Below are 27,698 nucleotides of genomic sequence, written 5' to 3'. Positions count from 1 at the left end.
GTAAGTGATAATACATGTCTATACGAAACTTGGTTCTCATGCTGGCTTGACTAGTAGGTTTACTGTTGTGACATCATAAAACATCATCCATATGTTTTGGGGAATAGTGCTCGGTCATTACGGTAACGTACAATTGGCTGTCGTGGGAACGATGGTAGGTGGGCACTCATGTTAGCTTTGGCAAGCTTTGTCTGTATTCAAAATGACAAAGGACGACAATAACCGCAAAACATTAATTTCAAAGAATTCAAATAATATGAAAGCATAAGTACTTGTTGAAACTAAAATTTCGACCTTTATGGTGTATATTGGAAAATAGATATCCCACTTTCAAATATAGATATATGTGTATCTAAAACACTTCCATACACTCCTAAACTTGATACATAGCACATAAACTTTGGAATACCTTCTTGACACTGCCTACTTTTATGCATATACTTTGGCTTTATATTAGTATGATCTTAACATTAATGAATTATTAAATTCAAGCAATTATCCGCATTAACCATCTACCTCCATTGAAAACGCAATGTTAGAAAACAGTTAAAATTTTTATAAAATTGCACTGAAGGAAATTATTTATTGTGAAGTACAGGAAACTATGCAAGGATTGACCGAAGATCGTATTCGACTTGAGCCGAGTATTGATAAAATAGGTCGGAGTTCAGTTCGGCTTGGCTTCGTCCCCAAATAGTACCGAATAGTCTTTAATAATATGTAAAAGTATGAAGTGATTTTGTTTTTTGTTTACCTATAAAACTAAAGTAAGCCAGACTACAGTCGGTTATACGTTACTGGAACGACCCGGTGTTTTAGCAGCTAAGGACTGTCACTTAAGCAGCCTTCCTCCTAAAATTTCTGAGGAATGTTTTATGGTGTTGAGATATGTCTTCTCGTGATATAACGAGATTTCTCATTGTTTGGCCTCATTTTAATGGCTCAGATTTGTTTTATTTTATGTGTTAAAGTTCTGTGGCGGATTCATTTCAATAGCTAATGAAATTAAATGATTGTTTAAGCATTGGGTCATGAAAGCAAATAAAGAAATGCTTGGTTCATTTATTGTAACTTGGATTAGTTTTCCTCAAAAATTGTAATAAAGAAAATCTACACCCATTTAATTTAATTTCTTATTTTAATTTATTTTGTTTTCAAAATAAAACAGTCTTGATAAAAAAACACATGCAATAACAAAAAAACAGTATTGGTAGTGCTCGTATTATGTGAGCAGTATTCAGTATTTGTTGGAGAATTAAAAATTTTAATTTCATGAATCCTTCAATCCATCTTTTATGCACATGTATGTGTGTGTGTGTATTTGATTACAGACTAATCTGCTAGACTAGAGTTAGCGCTTATTAATTCGAATTGTATCCAAATTGGTTCGCTTTCAACTTCGATTCACTCGCAAGTCGAGGGGAGTTTCTAGTTCCATGGGGAACCCAGTACTCTCATCGCCATGTACATTGGAACTGCAGCAATTGCTGGATGCAGTACTGTTAGTGGCCGGAGAATGATCTGTTGTGGCATAATAGTAATCGAGTTGAGCTGCCTTGATGTTGCAAATATCCTCTTCCATGGCATGTAGATAGTAGTGAGGTGGCGGTGGTGGCGGTGCGCAGAGTTGGCAAACCGGTATTGTCGTGTCGCTGTAACCTTTTGAATATGCATCAGAATGCAGATGGTGGTTTTCTGCTAGAGTTACGGCATTCTGTGTAAGAGTTGGAATTATGCAGGGTCTATGTGTCTGTAGAGCAGATGGAGCTGCTGCCGTTTCTGCTCCACCAATAATGGCTCTATTGATAGGTGTAACAGCAGCGGTACCAATCAATTGTGTAGCATGTTTGAAAGTTTTCACATGTTTGCGCAACGATGATGGATCTGTATACCGTTTCTGGCAACCGGGCACTTTACACATATACGGTTTATCCATAGCATGGGTGCGGGTGTGCTTGAAACGATCCGACGAATTTGAATAGGCTTTATGGCAACCTTCATAAGTACATAGGTATGGTTTCTCGCCCGAATGTGAACGAATGTGAATCTTTAAATTTTCTGCTCGAGAGAAACTTTTTGTGCAGAGATGGCATTGATGGGGCTTCTCTTTGGTGTGGGTGCGTGCATGTACGAGCATCTTATAGCGGGCAGAGAAGCCGCGCATGCGTGTACAACCGTTCCAACGGCAATAGTACAAGCCATCGACGGGGGAAGCGACTGCATGAACTTTGGTTACATGAGCGGCTAATGCTTCGAGGGTGCTGTGATCTCTGTAATAAAATAATATGAAATATGAAATGAATGTAGCTTTTTTAATATGGATTGGCTATAGAAAAAGCGAATGGACGAATTTATTAGATGTAATTAAAAAAAGTGCAAGTTAACGGCGAATGACTAAATCCAAATATATGTATGTATATACAAATATGTATGTACATAAGCTGTATGTATATGTTTTATAGTCTATATCAAGGAAGTCAAGTCGTAAATGAAAAATATTTTGTAGTGTGTGTCAGACTACATAGTGTGTGTGTCGATGCACAGGTAAGGTTATTGTTGTATGAAAATACATACATAAGTCGAAGAATGACGACTCTTATCAGTGTAGGAAGTAGTTTAATTTCTTAAAAGGTGCAGTAAGCGAAAAATGATTAATTTATTACTGTTGCTTTTATTGCTTCAACTCACCTGTCACAACCGCTCCATTCGCAGACGTATTCACTGCGTTTTGGGGTCGAGCTGGCGCTGCTAGTGGTTGACGTCGTCATCGTTATACCAGTTTCATGGTGCAGCGCTTCAGTGTTAGCAGCGGCGTCATCCAATCCAACAATATCCACAGCAATATCATCGGCATGATCTGGTGTTGGTGGCATACTACTATCCGATTGATCCTGCCCAATTTTCATTATGACCGATCGCGTACGTGTGGCCGTTGTATGTGGACGGGTGGCTAGCTTGTATGCGCTAATATTATATGGTGGTGTTATTGGCGGTGTTGGAAATCTTAAGTGGTGCATTTGTAGCGTCTCATCAGGTGGCGCGGACGGCGAGTGAGCTATATGTGTCGACAGAAAGTCCAAATGGGTCCAACCCTCATAGGCAGCTAGAGCGGCAGAGGCGGCATTCAGATGCTGGTAGTAAGCGCTCGTTGGCACGAAGGCAGAGTTAAGGCCACTGCTGGGAAATTGAGAATTTTGTACTGCCATTGTGTAGCAGGTTTTATAGTTTTTGCTTATTTTTTTTAGTTATTTTAGCTTTCAACTTTTTGCGATTTGGAGTCTAATTTGATTTGATTTTCTTTTAACTATACTCTTAGAACCGTTGTGTGGGGCGATTTCACGACAACTGAGTGCGTTTGTTAGCGAATGCTCTCATATATGGGTAAGCACGAGCGTATGCGATAAGAATCATACATCTTATCAGCCACCTTCTACATACTGAACGGCGAGTAGTTGTAGAGAATGTACGGAGCGTTTATTAAATCAGACAGGCCAGCGGGGGAGCGCGAGTGGCGAGAGGCTAGCACTATGGCTATCAGGCAGACATTCAATAGGGTGGGGTGAATGGCTATTCTTAACGGGAACTCTTATGCGAAAACATTGCGGGAAAGGCAGTTGATTACACGCACTTGCCATCGCATTCCTTTCACAACTAATTCACCTGTTCACGCATTGAACGGTGGGTCGATCTTATCTGTTTATCGGCGGCTGCCCATGTAAACCCAAATTTAACTGTGCAAGCTCGTGTATGAATACGCATGTGCGGTCGCTGTTGCTTATTATCGCGCTACGTGAGGCCAAGAGTAAATAAGTTGGCATCTTTGTCACTGTTGGCATTGCTGTTGTCATCTGCTGTACATTGGTTGTTAGTGTCATTTTTGCGAGGGGCCCTCAGCCTGCTTTAAGCACAAATTAAAGCTTTGCTGCTGGTTTGGTACGATAGAGCGATGAGGGGCCGGCGACAAGGTAACAAACATGACTACAATGAGACTATATATGGATGTGTATGTGGGTCTGTCATTTGAGTTTTGTGTTTGACTTTTTAGAACACAGGAATTCATAGGGGTGTCTGCTCGAGTGGGTGGCGGGCGGTTGAGCGCAGAAATGCGGTCCGTGCGTGTGTTCGTTTTGTGTATGCTGATCTACGATAACGTAACTCTGATCTCCGATAACACACCACACCGCTACGTGACGGCAATGAGCTTGAAATTCACAAACTACCAACAAAAAGCTAAACAAGAACAACGCGCTGCCATAGTCCAGTAACCACCCAGACAGTATATAAAAATAAAATAACACCGACCATAAAAATTGGCATTACGCTCCTTACCCCTGCGAGTCGCACACTTGTTTATTGATACTTTTTTTATTGCTGGTTTTTTGTTTGTTTGCTACACGCGTAGACCAACCTAGAAGTCTTATCATACGTTTGCTTTAACTCTTAGTCGAACCACGCGGAGTATTTGATCGTAGAAAGTAAACATCGGCTGCGGCTGAGGGGATTGTTATTGGTAGCCGACGCATACGATCTGCGTTTACATGTGCCGTGTCGCCTCGTTAAATTTCGTAAATTTTCGTACGATTTAATAATGAATCATTGCAACGAAGTCATATCTCTCGCTTTGCGATGCATATGCAAATCCATACGTATTCGTGCATATGTATGTATGTACATACATTCATTCACTTTCCCATTGATGTAATCAGTCAGCCCTACAGGTGGTGGTTTGCCATAACCCTCTCAATCCTTTCACTCTCCCGGAATTTAAAGATAATTTTATTTTCAGAAAACAAGATTTTTTGGCTGGATTTCACGTCTACCGTCTCCTGCGCTTGAGCTTATCAAATTGTTTTGTATAACTCGTTTTGTTTTTGCAGACGGCCATAATTGCTACTTCTATTTTCGCAGACATCTAAAATTGGCTTATTTTTAGCACCATTTTAGCACCAAAGCTTCGCGAACCAGTTGGCAGGTAATAAAAAATTGATAATCTTTAGTATTAGTGCTAGAATAGTATATTGTGACTTAAATAGGCCGAGCTTTCCCTCCAAAATGTGCCGTTTGCTATAAGAGAAACACTTCCTATTCTTAATTTTCCATATTTGCAGCGGACATTGAAACCGGTACCAACCAAATGGTAATCATGCACAATACCACTTTGTTAAAACTGCTGCCAGGTACAGTCGAAAACGAGCAGTTAGTGAGATTTGGAAGAAATTGCTTGCGAGGTGTTATTTAAATATATAAAAGGCTATCGAGAGATGATTAACGATTTTTTATGGTCGGAATTGGATGCAATACCATCAATACATCTGGACAACGTTTATTTTCAACAAGACGGCGCTACGTATCACACAAGCAACGAAACCATTGATCTTTTACGGGAAAAGTTTCCGGACCGTGTTATCTCTCGAAAAGGTGATCTTAATTGGCCACCGAGATCTTGTGATTTAACACCTTGTGACCTTTTTCTTTGGGGCCACGTGAAAGAGAAGGTCTACGCCAACAGCTCAAGGTCAAAGATGGAATTCGTGACGCTGTCGAGGACGAGGACATAGGGCAGCCACTTTGCAATTCGGTTATGAAAAATTTCATGAAAAGGACATTGCCCTGTAAGCCTGGTGGTGGTGGTCATTTGTTTGACATTTTTTTCCACTCTTTATAATGAAATAAACATCCGATCATTTTTATTAAAAAATATAATTTTTCTTTGAATATCAAAATAACGCCTCTTATTGGAAACCCCTTTACTAAGTAGGCAATTTTACTACTCAATTGCCTTTATGACGGGCAAAAATCATACTTTATAAGTCTCTCTATAGACAATGACTACATCCGATGAAGCGTTAGGATTTGGAGTGTTTGAGATAAAGATTCTGCGGAAGATTTTTAGACCTTTAATAACCTCTATGAGCCTTACGGCGATACTTATATATATATAATTAACGCTTACACCCTTTTTGGGTGTTTGGCCAAACTACTTCTCCTATTTGTGGTGTGCGTCTTGATTTTGTTCCACAAATGTTCCTACAGTTCTATGCCGACTTCGAACGGCAGATATTTTTCATGAGGAGATTTTTCATGGCAGAAATATACTCGGAGGTTTGCCTTTGCCTGCCAAGAAGCGACCGATATTACCGAAAAACTTTTTCTTAATTTTGGTGCTTCACGGAAATTCGAACTTACGCACTCCGAATGGTAGTCACGCACCAACCCATTCGGTTACGGCGGCAGCCAGTAGATATAGTGCAGTGAATAAAAATCCAGGGGCTCCGCTGGTTAAGCAATGCCATTCGAATTGATATAAAGTCTCCATCACTGAAAGTGTTCGATGCAGTACTTGCTGGTGATAGCAGAGGATGAGGAAGACCTCCTTTATGTTGGAAAGATGGAAGGTGGAGAAAGACTTGGCTTCACCGGGTGTGTGCAACTGGTGCGCTTTGTTGAACTCGGCTAAAGTTGCTTCACCCGTTATCGCGCCAATCAAGAAGAAGAAGAATTTTGACTTACGGAACGCATGGGAAGTGCAGGAATGTATTTTTTAAGTTCAACGTCTTCTCGACTAAAACGACTTTGAAAAAACTATTTTGAGATGTGCACATGCGATGATTTATTAGTAGTTTTTCCATTTAATTATGTCGACTTTTTAAATCAAGTGCAATTAGAATTCCCTTGCTTATATGGCGAGCTAACCACCAAAGTGAGACTTATTCATACTTTGTTCTAATAGATGTGGCGAACGGAAGAATACATAGGCAGTAACGGATAATTTACATTTGTGCACGTTGGGTTTTTAACAAATCTATAAGATAAGTTGATGGGTTTATGTTTGCGTAATCAACATCTTGCAGCTCTGATTTGAATGAATCTCTGGTACGCAAGATTTGTGCAGAAAAACCCCAGAATGAAATTTTTCCTACAGTGATTAAATGAGCACCAACATCCTCAAAACCCCGTTAAATTGATGCGTAATAAGTTTTATGAATTAATTCAAAATTCTGACAGCTCTATTACTCGTAATAATCTTAAACATTGGCTTTGTTCACTATAATTTTTACGGAACGACTTAGGATATTTAGGAGCGAATGCAGACTTGTCAAAATATTGCCGGACTACAACTGGATGTACTCTGATGCTGCTTCAACATTGTGAGGCTTTTATGATTTTAGTCTGTACGAACCACTTATTCCCATGCCCACCTATAGTATATCAATACCATCTTTCCTTTGGAACCAATAACAGCAATACTGATTGTTTTAGAATAGAGAATTTTAGATGCGATGACAAGGATTTTATTATAAAGGGTGATCAGATTGGAGGGTTTTTTGACAGATCACGCGTGACTACTGTCAACTATAAAAATACATAATTATTTTAGTATTCATTGACATTTCATTATGGAAAGACTTACGCCTCAACAACGTTTACAAATCGTACAGTTGTATTACGAAAATCGAAGTTCTGTCAAAAGTGTTCATCGCACGCTCAAGCTAACTATTGGTATTCAGCGATGAGGCCTATTTTTGACTTAACGGCCACGTCAATAAACAAAACTGCCCTATAAGAGTAACCCGAAGACATTTAAGAACAGCCGTTACATCCATTGAAAACAACTGTTTGGTGCGGTCTATGGGCTGGAGAAGTCATTGGCTCATATTTCTTTGATTACGAGGCTGGTGCCAGTGTAACAGTGAACGACGAACGCTATCATGCCATGATAAACGAGTTTTTGATGCCTAAAATTTAAACCCGTGATCTCCACACCATTTGGTTCCAGCAAGACGGCGCTACTTGCCATTACAGCCCGTGGAGCAATGGATTTACTGCGTCGTCTTGTCGGTGAACAGTTTATCTCCCGTCTCGGATCAGTGGATTGGCCACCAAGATCGTGCCATATCATACCTTCGGACTGTTATTTGTGGGGTATGTAAAGTCTAAATGCTTTGTGGATAAACCAGCTTCGATTGAGGTATTGGAAGCCAACATTACTAAAGTTATCCAAGAGATATCGACCGAAGTCCTCCAACGAGTCGTTCAAAATTGGTGTTTGCGGATGGCCGAATTATGGTGCCGTTGCGGCCACCACCATTCTTTAAAAAATGAATGCCATGAATGGTTCTACACAAAAATAATAATAATTTGAACTTTAATTGTTTTATTTCAATTTAAAATCCGATGCCTCTAAATTGATCACCCTTTACATACTTGTGTACATATGTATAAGTATTTATAATAGACCACTTTTACAATTCGCAGCAAAATCTTAATGTTCATGGATTTCATCGAAGCGATGAAGTGCATATACATACAATGTGTATGTAAGTACATATTGGGCATTGTCATTGAAAATGCTTTATAAATTAATGACTATGATGATTTGCATTAATAGGAAGCTGCCTGTAATATTAAAGTTACAAAATATACACATAGATATGTATGTAAATAAATTTGTAAATAGCACATACATATGCACAGGCGTTTATTATTTGTTTGCGATTATGCGGTACCGTTGTAGTATTTTCAGAATGCCTAACCGGTTCAGGCGGGTTTATAGAAATTGCGCTTTCAGCTGCCAGATCTGAACTTTGCCTCGATTCCACTGATAACAGCCCCCAACTGATATGATGGTACATTCATACATAAACGTAAACATTCATACGCACATACATGCATGAATATGGAAATGAAGCCGGCAAGCATGCCATTACGGCACCCATCTTATGGTTTGGCGAAAAACCCCAAGTATAGAACTTTTCAGCGCTGTGGTACTAAAGTGCAAAGCAGTCGGTGATTTTTTCATACATTTTTTTATTGAAAAATAAATTTTCATTTCTGGTGTTAAAACAATGTCATTGAATTCGAATTAACCCCATAATAATTTATTGTAGTCATATAGCGACTACCATGGATAACCATGCTAATCTCCCAAAAAAAACATAAATAAATAAATAATAATGGTAGTAATTATAACAAACACGCGTGTTTCAAGTGTGTCGCCAGCCATAAAGTTGTCTTGATTACCGAACATTTGTAGCATAACTGTATGTACGTATTTATGTCTGTGTGCACACTTGTGGTGACATAATTAAGTCATTTCACGTTTTTTAAATATTTTCCATGCTTTCCATGCTAAGCTCTTTCGTTAATTTTTTATAAAAAATACGTAGTTCATTGTATAACAAACACCTCTCTTATCTTACTTCCTAACTTTGTACAAAATTAACAATAATTTAAGGATTTGAAAAAATGTTCATCAAAATTGTCGTTAAGTTGTGAGCAAGTTTTTGACTAAAATTTTAATTTTAATTTTATTTTTTTTCGGACGTAGAAGCCACCAGAAAGACTTGTATTGACATGCAAAACGACGTTCGGCCAATAATCTAAAAAGTTCTTTCGACACAGTCGCAAAATCGCATCTCGATAAGAAGGTCGCATAGAAGTATCGGTTAAAAAAATAATAATGAAAGAAAATATTTGCAGAAATTAATTAATTTCCAAGCCGAGCTCATACAAGATCATGACTCAATGATAAAAGGTTTGCTCAGTAAGCAGCTTTCTCGTTCTCTCTTGACAAATCGGCTCCCTTAGCAAGATACTGGGGTGCTAGCCCTAGAAATTTTGAGAAAAGTGGAGGGAAAGTAAAATTTGTAGAAAACACATTTCATTTTTAAAATGGTCTGCTTACGAGCAACCACTCGCTAAAGAGTTTTCATCGGTATGCTCAGGACTACCATAGGGCAGTATAACATGGAACATACCGCTTAACCGAGATCGATGAGTGGTGAATTTACAAAGCTTTATTTCTTATGATGTGATGATTTAGACGGAATTCATGTTTTGCAAAGAGCCAGCATTTCCCAAAGAGTTACGACAGGGAGAATAATTGGGTAGTCCCGACACGATCGATGACATTGCATACCTTATTATAAAAATGTTGGGATTGAGGGAACTTATTTCCAATGAGCCCACCTTCCCATGGATGGATGAAGTGTCCAGAGGAGGCTTAGCAAAGCACAGTACCAGCATAAAACAGCTTTTCATAAAAAACCATCTACCGGGATCGGCTTAAAACTGTAGGTCCTTCCATTTGCGGAGCACGCGCTACTAATAGGAGGAGGATATTTGCCTAACACCTAACAGAATTGTACGTGTCAATTATTTATTTATTTTTAACTAAATAGTTTCATATTGGCGATACTTCGCAACTTTGCGATCGATTTTAAATTTAAAAATTAATTCACAAAATAAAATCTTGGATTATGTAAGTGAAATAATTTCTTGTTTTAATATTAGACTTGGCAATTTCCGCTAGTAAATTCATTCGCAGTTTGTTTCCATTTAAGTAAGAATATTCTTTTTTGGTACCATTTTTACTAAAAAAGATTTAATATTTTCCACTTTCTTCATCTTCTTAAATACCTTTTGTAAGGGAGTGTCAAAAATCGAATGTCACTAGTGAGCAAACCTTTAATAATTGAATCACGTCACAACATAAAAACACTTGAAAAATCAAAAGAAACTTCAATTTATAAATGAAAACGAAATGCAAGAAAAAGAAATATATCAAACCAACGATTTGAAATAAAAAACAATTCAGCTCAACTCAAATATAAAACTAGAAATAAAAATAACGAGATGCCGTAGTAACGGCATAGATAAGTACAGTTCCATGTCGAAATACACTTTTACGTCGGACTATATAAACTCAAATAGGAAGAAGCTGCCGTAATAACGGTACAGACGAGTACAGTTTTGTGCCAAAATACAGTTCTTGATCTCACCGACGGTGGAATACCCCGGCGTTTTGTGGACTTTCATTCCGCCATTTAAATTATAGTTAAAAAAATTCAATCACCTTATTTTACATCCGAGTTTCGAAGCGGAAAGTTTTGATTAAAATAAATCGGAAGTACTATTGTTAAATAAAACAATAAATGTTTTTACTTTTGAAAGCTCCTTGTAGGGCTGTGGCTTTTAAAGAGATAAACTGAGACAGCTATAGAAGAAACACGTATGCCCAAAAGCCAGGGACCGCCAGTTGCTTAAGGTGAAGCTTTTTCTTTCGAAGGCAGCAATTCTCGCTTCTGTAAATAAATCATAGTAATCGTTTGTCTTGGGCTTGGCTCGCACTTGAGCGCCAATATACAATAGTGCACTCACACCGGCGCATAATGCGGCTAAGAAACACGCAATTTTTTCAATGTGTACTTTGTACCCGCTTTGTTGTTCTTGTTATTTACATACTATATGTACAAAGTGTATTAAACAAAGTGAAATAAGTATATGACAATTAATTTTTCTATACGCTTAGGCCCGATCCCCGCCATCGTGCCGGTTACGGTTCGGTTCCGGTCCGTTCTCGGTTTGGTAAAGTGTCATCACGTTCACATTATTCGTTCTCACTCACTTCATAGTCCAGTTTCGCTCCATCAAGACAAAAGTCTTTTAATTGGTTGCTCATATTTTTTGCGACCGAAAATATCGTTTAACTTTTTGATTGAAGAATTAGCTATTATATCTCTCATTCTTGATAAAGAAGATAAAATTATATATACAGTGAAATTCCTTATAACCGGACACTCACCGTCGCAATGTTTTTGTCCGGTTATGGGAGATGTCCGCTTATAGGGGATGAAGTCACAAAATATATACCACACATATAAATTGTATTGTACATAGTTTATTTAAGAAATTTTTGGAAGTAAAGAATATTTTCATACTTTAGTATTACATATAAATACATATATGTACATATATCGATTAAGTATATTACATTGTACAAGTCTTTACATTTCAATACTAGTTTGATTGAAAAAATTCGGTAATGCTTGATTGCTTTAATTTAAAATGTTCATTTTCAAAGTGACTCTCGATATTTTTAATGTGCTGAAAAGCTACATAGTCATTTTTTGCATATTGTTTCAAGCCCGCAACAAGTTTTAAAGCCTCATCATATGATGTTATAGGCTCACTTATTTCTTCTGAAAATTCACCTTCTGAATCACTTATGTCCATAGTATCATCTTGTTGGTCAAATTGAATTTCTATATTGTTGCCCTCAGTGAAAACATTTTGATCCATTTGGAGAAAACCTTCCAAATCATTTGCCAAGTCTAGTCCTTCCTGAAGATCCTCATAAGTTTCCAAAAATCCTGCTTTACGGAAGCAATTTCGGACGGTTGTGGCTTCCACTTTATCCCAAGATGCTTTGATGAAATACACAGTTTCTAGTGCATTAATCGATTTTGAAAGCTCTGAGGCTGAACTTGTATTGTCAATTTTAGATAGCAAGTGTTTTAAAACTAAGCTTCTATACAAAGTTTTAAAATTTTGGATTATACCTTGATCAAGGGGTTGGCTAACTGCCGTTGTATTTGGCGGCAAGAAAATAATTTTTTGTTGGTTAAGTTTAATTCCTTTGGGTGAGAAGCCGCGTTATCTAAACACAAGATAATTTTTCGATTCTGGGCTTTCATTCTTCGATTGAACTGCTGCAGCCATTCACTCATTACTTCTCGAGTCATCCATGCTTTTTTATTAGACTTCCAATCCACTGGCAGTTTTGCGATTGGAACATGTTTAAAAGATCGAGGACGGGCTGCTTTACCTATAACCAAAAGCAGCTCCTTATCTCCAGCCATGCTAGCCTACCTACCATTAAATTTTTGGGCTCACTATACTTTACCTTTTTGCAATTCCACGTACTGATAATTTATCTTTTTCGAAAACATTAATAATTTCCATTTTTTCTTTAATAGAAAGTAACCTTCTTTTTTGGCGCCATGTTATTACGAACTTTGAACGCAACCATTCGCATGCAACTGACTTAACAAACTGAATGGAAAACTACTCTTAATTTAAAACACAGAGCTTGAATGTGTGCATACATGTTAAAAGGGGAATCACCTATTTAATTTTTATAATGAACAGCAAAGCTTGCTTGTGATATTTTTGAATTTTGTCCGTTTATGAGAATTTTTTTTATGAAAATGGTTTGAAATACTTTGTCCGCGTCCGGTTATTAGAGTGTCCGTTTATTAGGATGATATTTGGATGAAAAAATGAATGAAAAACCTGTGTGCCCAAAATGTGTCCGGTTATTGGAGCTGTCCGGTTATAAGGACTGTCCGTAATGGGGAATTTCACTGTATACTTAAATATATAAAATTGACGCTTACACCCTTTTAGGGTGTTTGGCCGAGCTCCTCCTCTTGATGTTTTTCCTCAAATGGAAATACTTACAGTTTTAAGCCGACTTTGAAAGCAGATATATTTTATGAGGAGATTTTTCATGGCAGAAATACGCCCGGAAGTGTGCCATTGGCTGATCACTAAAATCTTTCTACCATTTGATGTTTCATGCATGGATATTTAAACCTACGCACTTCCGACTACTTCAGTTAATAATATATGTATGTAGTTTTTTCCATAAGTTTGTAACTAGATTATGTATCCACATAATTTTAAGTAAAATAAGTCCTTTATATTTTACGTATATTTACCTTTTTCAAAAGTCCACATTTCTTTCGTTATTAGCACGTTTTGGTAGGTAAAATCTGACTGAACGGCAAAGTAGGGCATTCACACTAACGACCATGCGTTCCAGGTCCGGTCTCGCTCAAGCAAACATTTCTTTGAGACTAATCGGGATCGGACGGGATCGAAGTGAAACGGGACTGTTACCGATAGTATGAATGCATACATTGGTTCGTACGTGCTAATATATTAAACAGGTAGAGAACCGTGACCGGTTGAAATTGAAAAATAATTAAAATTTAAAAGCATTCATTCGTAAAAAAGTTAATATAATGCCGAACAATTGTTAAAATAATTATGACCTTGAATGTGAATGGAATGTTTGCCTATATTTTACAGTACTAATATCTATACAACATATTTTGAATATGTAAAACAAGTCGCTTTTAATACCTCAGGTACGGGTTAATGTACCCAAATAAATAAAGTGTTTATTGTCATGATGCCAAATAAGCGTACGTAAAATACTTATTTATTAATGCAAAGTCAGATCAAATCGCCAAAGAAGCAGCAGAAAATGGCACTGTCATCGCAATTGAATACACTGTTGAAGAAGCTTTGAGAATGATTCGCAGTAACATTTTCTCGGAATGGCACAATAGATTTCTGTCATTTGCAAGAAATCGACCTAACCTTTTTGCACAAATTTTCACAAAGTTATCAGCAAAGAACTGGTTCAAAAACTGTAAGCTCGATGTTAAAGATATAAAACTTATCAACAGAGTATTGGTTGGGAGCACTTACGACGGCAGTTACTTACACACGATTCATGCCATCGATTCAGAGGGTATGCATACGCGGCAAGTAGTAAACCAAGAAATAAAAGAAACAAATGAGACCCAATAAGGTGTAAATATGAACTATTCGATAACTACAAAGACTTTCAATCAGTGTAATCACATTCTAATGAAAAGTACACAGTAAATCAAATTCGATTTCGTTCATTAAAGAAGCTAACATTGAATTTTAGCATTGCCTGACACACCAGTGATCTCCCAGACGGTGGAATACCCTGGCGTTTTGTGGATTTTCCTCCCGCCATTTAAATAAAAGTTACCAAAAGAATAATTACTTCACTTCGTTTAATACGCTTTACATACGTATGGTATTTTATTAAGAAGGCCATCACCATTCGTTCATAAATTTGTCAAAAGGTGATGGTATTTTTGCTCCTCGTGTTGAACCATCCAGTGGGAGTTTCGCATATTGGGTTGTATGTTTGTTGTAAGTATGCACATATACATACATACACATCGACCCCTTTGCGTATCTATCGTAGTTGGCCCTTTTTCGAAATTAACTTTTTAACGCAAATTTGCAGTTGGCACTTTTTCGAAATTAACTTTTTAACACAAATTTGTTCTACATTTCATAACGCAACAGATGGTAAAATACTGCAGCTGAAATCCCTACATTTGCGGCAAAATTTTACTTAATGTTTTATTGTATGTAACAATGCATATTTTCTCATAGACGAAATATTGGGTTTTCTCCGCAAAAGTATTATATTTTAAAGGGAAAACCTCTACTTTAGTCATATTAGTTCATTATCTAATTACATATAAAGTTGGTAAGTAAAAAAACCGTAAAATTCTGTTTTTGACATATGAGAAAATTTCGCGCAAAGGGGTCGATCCGTACGTATATAAAATCAAAATTAAATGTGTAACAGCGTCAGTCTCGTTATTTAATTGTCACACCTTTTTTAAAACTCTTACTTTTCATTTAATGATTCATGCCCATATTTGGTGTCGTACTTGTTAATGACTGAATGGCTTGTAATCAGAAAAAATCGACGCAGCTATGACGGCCACAGACAGATACTCGTACTTATCAATATAATAAATAAAGATAACGTTTTATTTAGGGTATGTAGGTATATTAGACTCGTTTTTCGCTTTTAAGAAAACTATACTACCCTATTAAATTATTGACGATGGCATGACTTTAACTTTTCACCGATGAATTTTTCCGGTAGCTAAACATTTCTAAACCTCCACTAACTCTTGTCTTTCATAACTCGACGCGAAAACAAGAAATACTGGTATGTACGTCACGCAGACTGCGCCCCTCGTGAGGAGGATTAGCATTGGATTTCTTTTTTAATTAATTAATTAATATTAAAAAGAAATAGTTTTGGAAAAATTGTGCCTGCTGCTAGGTGGCGCTTTAATTGAGTTATCTCGAATAATCGTTTTTATGGTCCGATTTAGTTCATATTCGGGAAATATTTTAACTTTCTGGAAAAACTTTGCACTCTGGTCGAGATATTCCGAAAAATCGTTTTAAAGACTGATTTGGATCATGGTAGGCCTCTTCTATTCGCCACTTCTCTGCTCGCTATCTCTCTGCTTGGCTCACTTGACGAAAAGTTTGCATGTGAAAGCAACCACAATGTTATCGAGCAATGGTTATACTCCATAAAACTGGTATCACTCACTATTTTAAAAACAAATGTAATTTAAGACAGCTCTTTTCCAACGCTGTCAAGATATGTTTATTTATACAAGTTGCTTCATTAATTCGCCACTTGCTAACGCTTGGCGAAAATAAGAGGTCTATTATTAATTACCTAAAAAGAAATTTGTTTAAAAATATGAATCTGAATCCGTTAGGAAGTACTCGGTTACGTTGGAGCCGAACTATTTACAGAAATCGTACTAATAGTAAAAGCTCACAAAATGAAGAAGAAAAAGTAGAAGGAGGATTGGAAAAATCATGAAGCACAATACATATAATGCTGATAGCCCTAACAGCTGGAGTTCCTATTTATTTTAATGTTTAACTGAATTAAATGACAATTAATAATAATCACACATAGGTACATCTGTAATATATGTACAGTCACAATCTTTTGTTTGGAGAAGGCTTTCTTTCACCAGTTTAAGGAGGCGCTTTGTGTGAAAGTATGTATTGAGAAGGAACAGGTTACCTTGTCTATCCCTGCAAACATTTTGTTTGTGAGTTCAGAAAAGTAACGATGCTAAAACAGCTTCGTCACTGTTTTTTCTGCATTATTTAATCTTTCTTTAAATACATAAAAGCGAACCTGCATTGAAATACTTATATACATATATATAAACCAAACTGTCTGTCCAATCTACCTTACCGTTGGCGCCAACACCCATTGGAAGTCAAACACCAATTCATGTTCGTTTTTCACATATAAGACAAAAGTGTTACTTTAAACATTTCGCTTAATCTTACGCTGCGCAAAAAAAGCTCGTACCCAGACTTTTCTGTGGACATCTTTTTAACATCTCACAATAATTTCGAAACACAAGCATATTAACATTGTACATATTTATAACATATGCACATATACATATACATACATATGTATTTATATAAATTTTTTTTTAGTTCGTCTATTCTATAAAGCAGCCTATCGCGTCTGGTGTAGAAACATCGATTTTGAACAGACTTAGCGCAAATCCACAAATTTGCTAATATATAAATAGACAAGCACTCAGACATCCACTTCTACCGGTTCGGAGTAGTTCGCTGGTGTGCTGATTAGAAATGAGCAATCCCAATAGATTAAATGGCCGGCACTTCAACTCAGCGATAACTACAGTCCAATTAGTATGTAGAGTGTGGTGTGGCGCAATTGAGACTGCCAGCGTATATGCAGACGATTAGGTTAGCTGTCTACTCGCAGACGATAGCGACTAGCGAACATTTACGCCGCAGCCGACCGTTGCTGGTGGTATTACCAAATACATTGATACGTGCGCATGGAAATGAACATGTGATGTTGCGTGTAGTAGTGGCTGATCGACGTGTCGGCTATTTCTGACTTCGCGTATTGGACGCCTGCTTAGCGTGAACTTTGTGCTTATCAAGGACTCACAACGGTCTGCGTGTTATCATTCTGGCGGTGCGGTAAAATGTAGCCCAGCTGCTGTAGTGCCATCGCCGTTCCACAGTCTAATCGGCCAGGATTCGAACCAATGGCGCGGGCGTTTGTGGGACATGGATGGCTTCAGTCAGACACCAAGTGATATGACCAATGAGTCTTACGCAATAGAATAAATTGGCTAGACGGACAAAGTCCAACTGCTCTGCGCATGACTGCACATACACACATATTCTTGAGTTCTCGCCGATCCCTGATCCGGTACATATGTATGTATGTATGTAAATTACGTTGATATGGTTTTATTACAGTCATATACTCAGCTCACAAAACAGCAGCGTGGGCAAAAAATAATAATAAATAAATAAATAGCAGCAGTAATGATAAAAATGAAAAAAGAAAAAAACATGCCCACGATTTTGCCGATACTATCTAGTCTAGCCATCGTTGATTGATTGGAAATCTGTCATCAAATTTTGGTACATTTTTAAGTGGTAATTTGATTTGTGTGCATGGCCGAATATGACATAAAAATAACAAAGTACTGGTGGCTACAGGTCTGGTCATGCTTGAGACATATCAGCAACAAAGGGTCATGTGTTCGCACCCCAGCTCCACATATCAGAAATTAAATTGAAATATTTTTCGCGCTGTTTTAATGCCAAACTTAGGTTCGTTAATTGTAGTTCCGAATGAAGAAGGTTCAAAAATTACGATTACCAATGTATACTCGTTTCACGGATAAAGGTCGGTATAAGTGCACAACAAATTGTGGTCATATTCAAAATGCACTGTACTTACTAAAATTAGCATTAACAAAAATTTATGCAAAATTTAAAACGCAAAGTTGGTAAACGTAATTTTTGAACGAGACGTTTAGAAACTACCTGCATTGGGTTGAGGAAAACAAGTAAGGGAGGCTAAACTCGGTCCGGGTCCATATACTAGGTTGTTCAATAAGTTTTGCGGTTGGATAAGAGAGGGCATTGCTGCTAGCCAACATTTTCTTCATTATGTTTCTACACTCTTCATAAGAAACGCATGTGAAGTTTCATTTCATTTCAATTTGTCAATCCATTCTTTGTTTAGAAGCCATTTAGTATCGACATATCACAGTATTTTCTAAAATGGAAAAAATAAAGTATCGGATGATTGAATTTTTATTTTTGGAAAGTTTAAACGCAAAGGAAATTTATGAACGAATGTTGAATGTGTATAAGGGCTTTTCGTCATCAATCAGTTCAGTAGAAATATGAATTGCTGAATTTAAACGAGGTCGTACAAGCAAAAGTACAAAAATACAGAATATCGTAATCGTCGAGTGACTGCAAGAGATTTAGTATAAACCCTAGGCGTTTCCTTGGGCAGTGTAAGCAGTATTTTTACTGAAACATTGAGTTTTAGAAACCTGTGTGCACAATGGATGCCGCGTTCGCTAACAATGGAACAAAAACACATTCGAATGCGACATTCTGAGACAAGAGACTAAACGACAAGAGGCTAAAGAGTGGTGGGAACCTGGTTTTTCGTATCCAAAAATCGGCCAAGAAAGTGTTAGCATCAGTTGGGATGCGAAAGAAGTTTTTTTTGTTGATTACTTGCAAACTGGTAAAACAATAAATTCTGACTATTATTGTAACCTTTTAGACTAGCTGTCGGAGCAAATTCGTGAAAAAGACCCAGTTTCCAAAAGAAAAAAAAAGTATATTTCATCAGGACAATGCACCGAGCCACAAAAACATTTTGACAATGGTAATGGAATGGAAGCGTAATTTGCAGCCCTTAATTGTGTTTTTCTTATCGAACCGCAAAACTTGTTGAACAACCAAAAGTTCAGACACATTTCACGTACATTTTAGTAAAATTTAATTTGGGTTGGCTGTTAATTTTTGGCACCATGAAAATTCTAGCTTGTATCATCTGACAGACGGTCGAACGGAAATTTAGTTTTAACATATAAAAATTGGCAGTGGTTATTCGATTTCAATAATAATTATGTGGGATCGAAATAAGATTGAGAGAAATATGTGTACCAAGTTTGGGTGAATCTTAATACGACGTTATCGAGGGCGTGACACCGCCTTTCTTGCATGGGCATTGTTTTTTTTTTTTGGGTTGATTGATTCCAAATTTGACTAATTTTGCATCATATGTGTGAATAAACGAGACCAAATGTCCGGTTCGTAAACTTGGTCATGATATACCATAAGATAGAAAGTTTTTCCTGATGGTGGTCGACCTGCGACAGGCAATGCCAAACCTCCAGTGTATTTCTCTCTTCTAAAGCTCTTCATAAAAAGCCATCAGCTGGACGGAGATGGTATAAAACTGTGTTTTGTGAAAAAACATCAAGATGCACACCATAAATAGGAAGAGGAACTCGGCTAAATCCAAAGCATCGGGTGTAAGCATTGTTGTGATGTTATGTATAGGGTTTTTCAGTAAGAGCGCTTCAACTTTTGAACTTTTTTGAATAAAACTCAAACGGTTTGACTTTTTTAACTAATTTTTTTTTATTATCGAGTTTGAACATATACATTTAAGTATGAAATTCGATTTCTTTTGCATGACCACCGCGTGCACGTTTTACGAAGTCCAATCGTTGAACCCAATTTTCGACCACTCTTTTGCAGAAATCGGCCGAAATTCCAGCAATTTCGCGTTCAATATTGGGTCTGAGCTCACAAATCGTCGCCGGCTTGTTACTGTAGACCAATGACTTCACATAAACCCAAAACGGGACGGCTTGTTAAATGGACCGTAAAATGGCCGTAATGCTCTTAAAGTAGCAGCAACAGAACGATTATTTTCATAAAAAATTTGCACGATTTGCAATCGTTGCTCAAGTGTGTAGCGTTCCATGATGAAATGTATACTAATGAAGTTTACAAACGACAAGCGAAAAATAAAAAATATTGCGTCGTTCGCCCTCCCTATCGGAAAAAAGTTGAAGCGCACCTATTGAACAACCCTATATTTCATTCTCACTCAAACTTATACGAAACTGGCTATCTTTCTGCCACTTGCCAAGGCGAATTCAATCAAGATATTGTTACTAGAGCCATTGACTTTTATAAGAGAAGAGTTTTCTTGGAGGAAAGGCAATTATAATTTACTTTTACACACATACATACAATGATGGATACAATTCTAGATCAACATATGCTTAAGTGTCCAAATCACAACTGAATTTCATATTAGTACAGCAGCAAACATAATGAAAGGAAAGAAAAAAACGATACTTTACCTTATCACAACACAGCATATCAGTGGACAAGCCTGGAACTTCGTTCTGTATGTAGACATTTGTCAACGCTGTTTTTGCGTTCTTTCCCCATAACTTTGGAATTTTTTTTTAAATAATGGATTTTTTTCAGCTTACTGTGTTAAAAAAAAGGTTTCAAATAAAACTTAAAAAAAAAACTTTTCAAACCAAAACGTCCATAACTCTATATACATACATATATAACACTTACATCCATACAGGCATACATTTAGATTTGTTCTATGTTTTGAATTGTTAGCACAAAGCCAGCTCGATGGCGTTTTAATGCTTTTACCATAGCAAACAATAATAAAGGGTGATTTAATAAGGTAGCTTTCTTTGTTCATTTTGGGACATTAGGCTGCCTTATATTTTACAATGTTGTCTTTATTCGTTGAACATTTCATGTGTTGCTTCTTTGGAGATATCTTTAGGTGGCAAAATTGCTATTACTTTCCAAATATTATTTATTTGCAACTTTGTTTTTTATTTTCTTAAATTTTTAAGAATTTTTACGTGAATTCAAATGCCATTTATTTGTTAATAAAAATTAAAATTGATGAAGTCAAGCTGTGCAATTTTCAGAAAATCATGCATGTACCAGCGGTGTGCCATTTAACCAGCATTCTAGAGTATGCGAGCTTTAATTTTCATCTTTACATTTCATTTTTCATTTATTGAAGTGGACATTTTAAATGTTAAATGGCTAAATCATTTATGGCACTACCAACTTCTCTGAAAATCTTCCAATAAATGGAGGAAAAAACATTTCCGCCAGTGCGAATTATCTGATAGTAGCTTTAATTTTTCTAATATGGTTTTATCTAAAACAAATCTATTCTAAAATTTACGCTTTTAAATATACAATGGTGCAAAATTAATCTCCCTATCGTAAGATTTACATATAATTTTTGCAAATGGCGTCATACGTCAATCATATATTATTTAACACTTGTAAATTAGACTGCTGCTTTATACAAACAGACAAGCAAAGTGCACACCGGCGGAAAGAAATGAGCTTGAGCTAGAAATTAATAGTGCAGTTAATTGAGTGTCTGAAACGAGGGAGCATTAGCAAAAAAAAAAAAAACGAAAACTATATTAAAAAGGAAGGATTCGTCCTTTGTGATGCCATTATGGAGGGGTGAGGCGGGAGAGAAAGACCGAAGGGATACAGGGAGAGGGCGGGGAGAGATGGTGCTGGGATGGTTAGGAGCGTGCGGATTACGAACGATGACTATATTTGCGTCGACCGCTTAATGCTGCTGATGAAATTCATCAGATTTTTAATGTCAGCACCAGCTATATCAGCAGGCGTGGCAAAAAAGTAGGAGCCAAGATGCCTATATCTTAGCTCCGCCAGAGCAGGGCAGCTAAGGAGAAGGATTCCACCTCATCCTCCATACATCCAGCGCAGAAAGGAATCGAGGCGATTCCAAGTCTCACAGCATGCATTCCTCGCACATTGTGTCCTGTGAGAGAGCCCACGAGATTAGAGAGCTGATATTTTGCCAGCCTCAGAAGCTCGCCCGAGCGCCTCCGGTCCACACGTGGCCAGAAGGATTTCGCGACCTTACACTTTTGTGTACTTGCCCAGCGTTCGCTGAGTTGGTGCGATGACCATCTTTCCAGAAGCAGACCGCAGGTAGTCAGGGGGATCCCGATTCTCTCCCTTCGCGGGGAAATCACCTCGCATGTCCCTTGTCTGGCCAGCTCATTTGCCTCACAGTTTCCAGCAATGTCGCTGTGACCAGGAATCCACATGAGGCTGATGTTAAAGAATTCGGACGCAGTCGAAAGCGAGGTCAAGCATTCCTTGACCAATTCCGAATGCACCGTCATAGACCCGAGGGCCCTTATTGCTGCTTGGCTGTCGGAGCAAATATTTACTTTCTTGACCGTTAATACGCATTTGAGCAGCCAATCGGCTGCCTCCTTGATAGCGGCTACCTCTGCCTGGAACTCACTGCAGTGGTCCGGTAGCCTGAATTTGAGTCTGATGGGGAGCTCCTCGCAAAAGACTCCTCCGCCAACCTTTCCTTCCAACTTCGATTCATCCGTGAGGTGAACTATTTGTGAAGAACTTCAACTCCTCGTAGCTTTGCACTGGGGCAAGGAATCCTAAGTTGGCCATAAACAGGGCACACTATCCAGCGATATGTACCTAGTCCGTAGTACACAAATCCATAAATCATCATTTCGTTGCGATCGTCGTACTATTAATACTCGAAATAAAAAAGCGCATTACGCGATTGCGTTATTTACGTGTGCATTAAGAAAAAAAAACGAAAAAAAGAAAAAACAGGTTTGGATGAAAGAATGGTTGCAAAATAGGAGCAATCATTCTCATATTACATACGTTGTAAGGAAATATGGAAATGAGTGCTCCAGGTGCTCCAGAGGAGTATACAATTTTTGTATTAACCCTTGTCATTTTTCCGCCCACCTCGACGGTCAGTAAAAAAAATGAGAAAATCCACAAACACGATGGATTTTCTCCGAACTGCAACAAATCGCTGGGAATTGTGCTCTGTTTGTGGCCAGCTTTATCGGAGCGGATAATCCCTCGTTTTCTCTTTAAACAGACATAAATAACAAACAATGCCATCGCATCATCCGCGTATTTACTATCCATCTTTACGCTATCAGCACAAATCCACATACATATGAGCCGCTAGCTGCCTGTGGCAAATGACAGCGAGCATGTCGCCGAGCATATTCGTTGTCTGAAAATCATTTTTTTTACTTCATAAAAAAGTTAGAACGAGATTGGAACGAAAATTGGATGGTTAATTTTGTATCTCTTGCATATAAAACAAAAGTTTCAGTTTAATTTAATAATACTGATTTTCATATAAGAAGACGTTCTGAATATTTTCGTGTTAAAAACCAAAATAAATACATATTTAAGACGCGAAAACATGATCAAAATGTTTCCGTACAAATTTGAAAATGAAACATTCTCTGTGTATTAATAAATATTTTGATAATGAAAAAATGGACTCTATTCAGGGTTTCACAACATACAAACATATGATTGTTTGTATATATATACGAGTATATACTCATATGTACCACTTTTTGCAGTAATGCACAATTAACTGTTATAAATATATTACAACACGAACTAAGTATTTTGCTAAATTAATAAGTGTTCGGTATTATGAAAAAGTCCATTTCGGCTGCCACTGATGATCATCGTCTGTACCCCCTATGAATATAGCACCAAAAAGCAGATTAAACACGACCAGACAGCGTGGTACAACGCGGAATATTTATTATTGACGCTTGTTGTTATTGTATTCCGAAATTTTAGATAATCAGGTCGGTTATTATGTCTAGACTACCAACCGCAACAAAAAGTGGAGTAGCAACAGAACTTCTTCAGTCGTTGTACGTAGGTGCTTGATAACTTGATAATATGTACACATACATACACACATACGTATTTATATTTTTGGCACTCGTGTCATAAAAAAGTTGACTAACGTACTATTATATAGTGGTGTGAATGTCGTTATATAGCGTCGAAATACCTCAAAATAAATTAACACCGAACGAAAGCGGAGGGCATAGATATCTACATACATATGTATGTATATGAAATATTTTGAATTCGAATTTAGACAAATTTTACAGCATTAAAAGAGAAAAGTAAGTTTAATAATGAGTCCCATCGAACAGATTTACGTTCTACAGACCAGAACTACGCTCCGGATGTTTTTGCAGGATAAACTACTACTTCGCCAGAATGGGCCCAGGTATACACAACATATGATCGGCATGTAACATCTTATTTACTGCCCCTTAAACTTACTTATTTAACAGCACTCTCCCTCTAGGCCCATCCCGCCGAAACAGAATGTTTCTTAGGTCTACCGTTAGATGAGTTTGATGAGGACGACTGGTCACTTCACAGTGCTTAAACTGATACAACAACAACATATTCGACAGCTTGCGCTTCGCACACGAAATATAGATGCTTGGCTTCGTTAACTGAAAACGAATAGAAGAATACTAAAATACAAGTATATGAACTGAGACCAAATAGCCGTTTTACTTGAAGCGCTTGAAGTACGGCGATGTTTCAAATAGGTCAATGTTCTATTGGCAGCGCTTTTGACATTGGGAATTGTACATGAAACGGTCACTCACTTAATTTAACTTAGTTTAGCTTCATTTGAGAATTTTAGGCTGAGTAGAGAGATTGCTTACTTACATTTGCATTTCAAAACTGAAGAAAATTTAATAAATACCATTGAAAATAATAGATGTATATACAGGGTTTGATTGAAAAGTAATGAACCTTACCGCACGGAGCGTCTGCCAAGCGATAAACCGAATCGGCTGGTGGGGGAAAATGATCGTTGGACCTTCCCCTTCCACTAGAAACCGGCCCCAGTTCGCTGGCAACAGCGGTGCAGTCAACATCGCTCCGCGCGTGAAAGCTGTTTTAAAAGTGTGTTAGGATTTTGCAGTGGCGAAAATGTAGCGATCGTTGGAGCAACGTTACTCGATCAAATTTTGCGTAAAGCTAAACAAATCGAGTACCGAAACCATTGGGCTACTGAAGGAGGCTTACGGGGACAAATCTCTGTCCAGTGCCCATGTAAAACGGTGGCACAAGTCGTTCAAGGAAGGACGGGAGGAAGGCGACCTGGAAGGCCTCCGACGACGCAAACAGACGAAGATTTGAACCGCCTTCCTCTGCACCTCTGCATTGGCCAAGACCTGTCCCCTCCGGACTTTTTCTTGTTCCCGCGCCTGAAAAGAAAGCTGAAGAGGAGGCGTTTCGACTCCATCGAGGCGATCCAAAAAACTGTGACAGCCGAATTGAATGCGATTCCGGCGGATGAGTTTAAAAAATGTTTCCTGCAGTGGAAGGACCGCTACCAGCGGTGTATTGACGCTCAAGGGTCCTATTTTGTAGAATATTAGTTCTATAAACCAAAAGGTTTAATAAAACTGCTTAAAAAAAATAAGGCTCATTACTTTTCAATCAAACCCTATATCATTATTGAATTATTCCTCGTCTCTTGCAAGCTTGTGCAAAGCTTAGCCATGCTTTCGCCGATCTGAATATAATTCGCGCACCCAAAACTTTCGTCGTTGGCGTGATTGGTGTCGCATCTTATGCATTTTTACTATTAAAAGGAAAATTTGCAATATGTGTGTTCGCAGCTTTACGTAAACATCATGATTCCAAAATGTATTATATATTATTGAATTTGGCTAACATTTCTGTTTCCTTTTCACTTTTACAAATCAATGTTATGACTGCGTTCAAAGCCTACATTTGGCCATACAAAGTTTCAAAGCTAAGCAAAGCAAATACAGCAAGCAAGCATATAGGCTGACCGCATTGGGCCAGCACCTTTTGCCGGTGGTATTTGAGTCTCATATGCACATATGCAACGAATAAAGCTACTGATTTGTATTGGGTATGGGAAGAAGTTTCTGTCCTTTCTTAGCCAAAGTTACGAATTATTTAAACAATTAAATAACACCTGATATTATGTGAAGTATGTGCCATTGGAAGCTACAACTTTACTCCATCTTTCAGGCAGCATACGGATTCCTCTGTCGAAAAATTCGAGTTCTTTTGACTTGACTAATTCATTGAGCCAGTTTGCGATGCTCTCGTAAGAAGTGTATCGCTCTCCAATAAGGGCTGCAATGTCTGTGGAACACGGCGGGTGGGACAAGATTTCTCAATTCAGTCCCTCTAAATATTTCTGGACCGATTTATCAACGTGTGACCTGGCGTTGTCATGCAGCAAAATCAGTTTGTCATGTCTACCGTCCCATTATGGACGCTTTTTTTTTGAGACCTCAATCCAAACGCATTAGCTGCAGTCGGTAACGATCGCCACTGATGGTTTCAGATGGTTTAAGGAGTTCACAATAGATGACACCCTTCTGATCTCACCAGATGCACAAAAAAACCTTTGAAACATGAATATTTTTTTTCGGCTCCAACATTTTCGACGCTTAGGGCTATCACAATAAATGCATTTTTCATCGGCAGGGACGATGCGATGCAGAAAACCTTTTCTTTGCTGCCGTTCAAGAAGCATCTCACACGCCACCAAAAGTCTCTCGATATCCCTCTTCTTCAATTGCTGTAGCACCCAGTTACCTGCTTTCTGGACCATTCCCATCGCGTGCAAACGTTTACTGACGGTTGATCTGTCAACATCCAACTCCTAGACATATCATCAAGGGTTAGACATGTCGACATGCGTCTTCATCCAATAATTGCCCCTTCGCGATCTTTATCACTCACGTCGAAATTGTCATTGCCACTTTGGAAACGTCGAAACCACTCTTTACAAGTTGTATTTGATGGAGCATAATTACCGTAAATATTGATCAATATTCGACCCGATTCAGCTGCACTTTTCTTTGAAAGGTAATAATGAAGCATGACTTCCCGCAAATACTGTTTTTTAGGGATGATCGTAGACATTTTTGACGTCAGATAAAAAACGATCTTTACGCTGCAAACGAATGCCAACTAGTGCGATCATGACCTCACATACCTGTATACACCTACAAATCACTATATATTACTATAGCGAACACAAAAATAGTATCAGCAGCGACACCTCTTTTACGAGGGCGGAAACTTAATCCCATACCCAATACTTGCACTTAAAATCATAATCGAATGTGATGCGACGCACACCAAACATATTACTCTGTAAGCAGTAGATACCAGCTTAATATAGTTTCAGACATACATACACTATTGCCATTAAAATAGGTACGCTGCCTTTATTGATCGATTTCTTTGTGGGAAAATTTAAAACTATCTATTATTGATATTTCGCTTTTTTATAAATGACATCACTGCTTCGTTGTGAATTTAAAAGAATCGTTATATTAAGTTACGTTATTAGTTGCACAGATTCAGTTATTTTCATAAACTGTAACTTTGCGAGGGCACCAAAAGAGGCATTTTAACTAATTAAGTGGATGTCTTTCAAAAATGGGTCGTGCGCAGCATTGAACAGTTGAGGAGGGCAGGCTTGTTGT

General features: G+C 37.8%; 1 protein-coding gene across 1 annotated transcript; it reads right to left on the bottom strand.

Annotated features, from left to right (window-relative positions):
* Positions 1 to 1,158: 1,158 nt before the first annotated feature.
* LOC128866328 (zinc finger protein GLIS2 homolog) lies at positions 1,159 to 4,724 on the bottom strand. The gene is made up of 2 exons (XM_054106959.1): positions 2,689 to 4,724; positions 1,159 to 2,270 (listed from the first exon to the last, which is right to left on the bottom strand). Exons 1-2 carry the CDS (start codon positions 3,204 to 3,206, stop codon positions 1,394 to 1,396), a joined length of 1,395 nt encoding a protein of 464 aa, XP_053962934.1. The 5' UTR covers positions 3,207 to 4,724; the 3' UTR covers positions 1,159 to 1,393.
* Between the last annotated feature and the right edge of the window lie 22,974 nt (positions 4,725 to 27,698).

Source organism: Anastrepha ludens, chromosome 6 (assembly GCF_028408465.1).
Source record: "Anastrepha ludens isolate Willacy chromosome 6, idAnaLude1.1, whole genome shotgun sequence".
Classification (NCBI taxonomy): Eukaryota; Metazoa; Arthropoda; class Insecta; order Diptera; family Tephritidae; genus Anastrepha; species Anastrepha ludens.
Note: the sequence above shows the minus strand (reverse complement) of the source record. Positions and strands in the feature narration are given on the sequence as shown.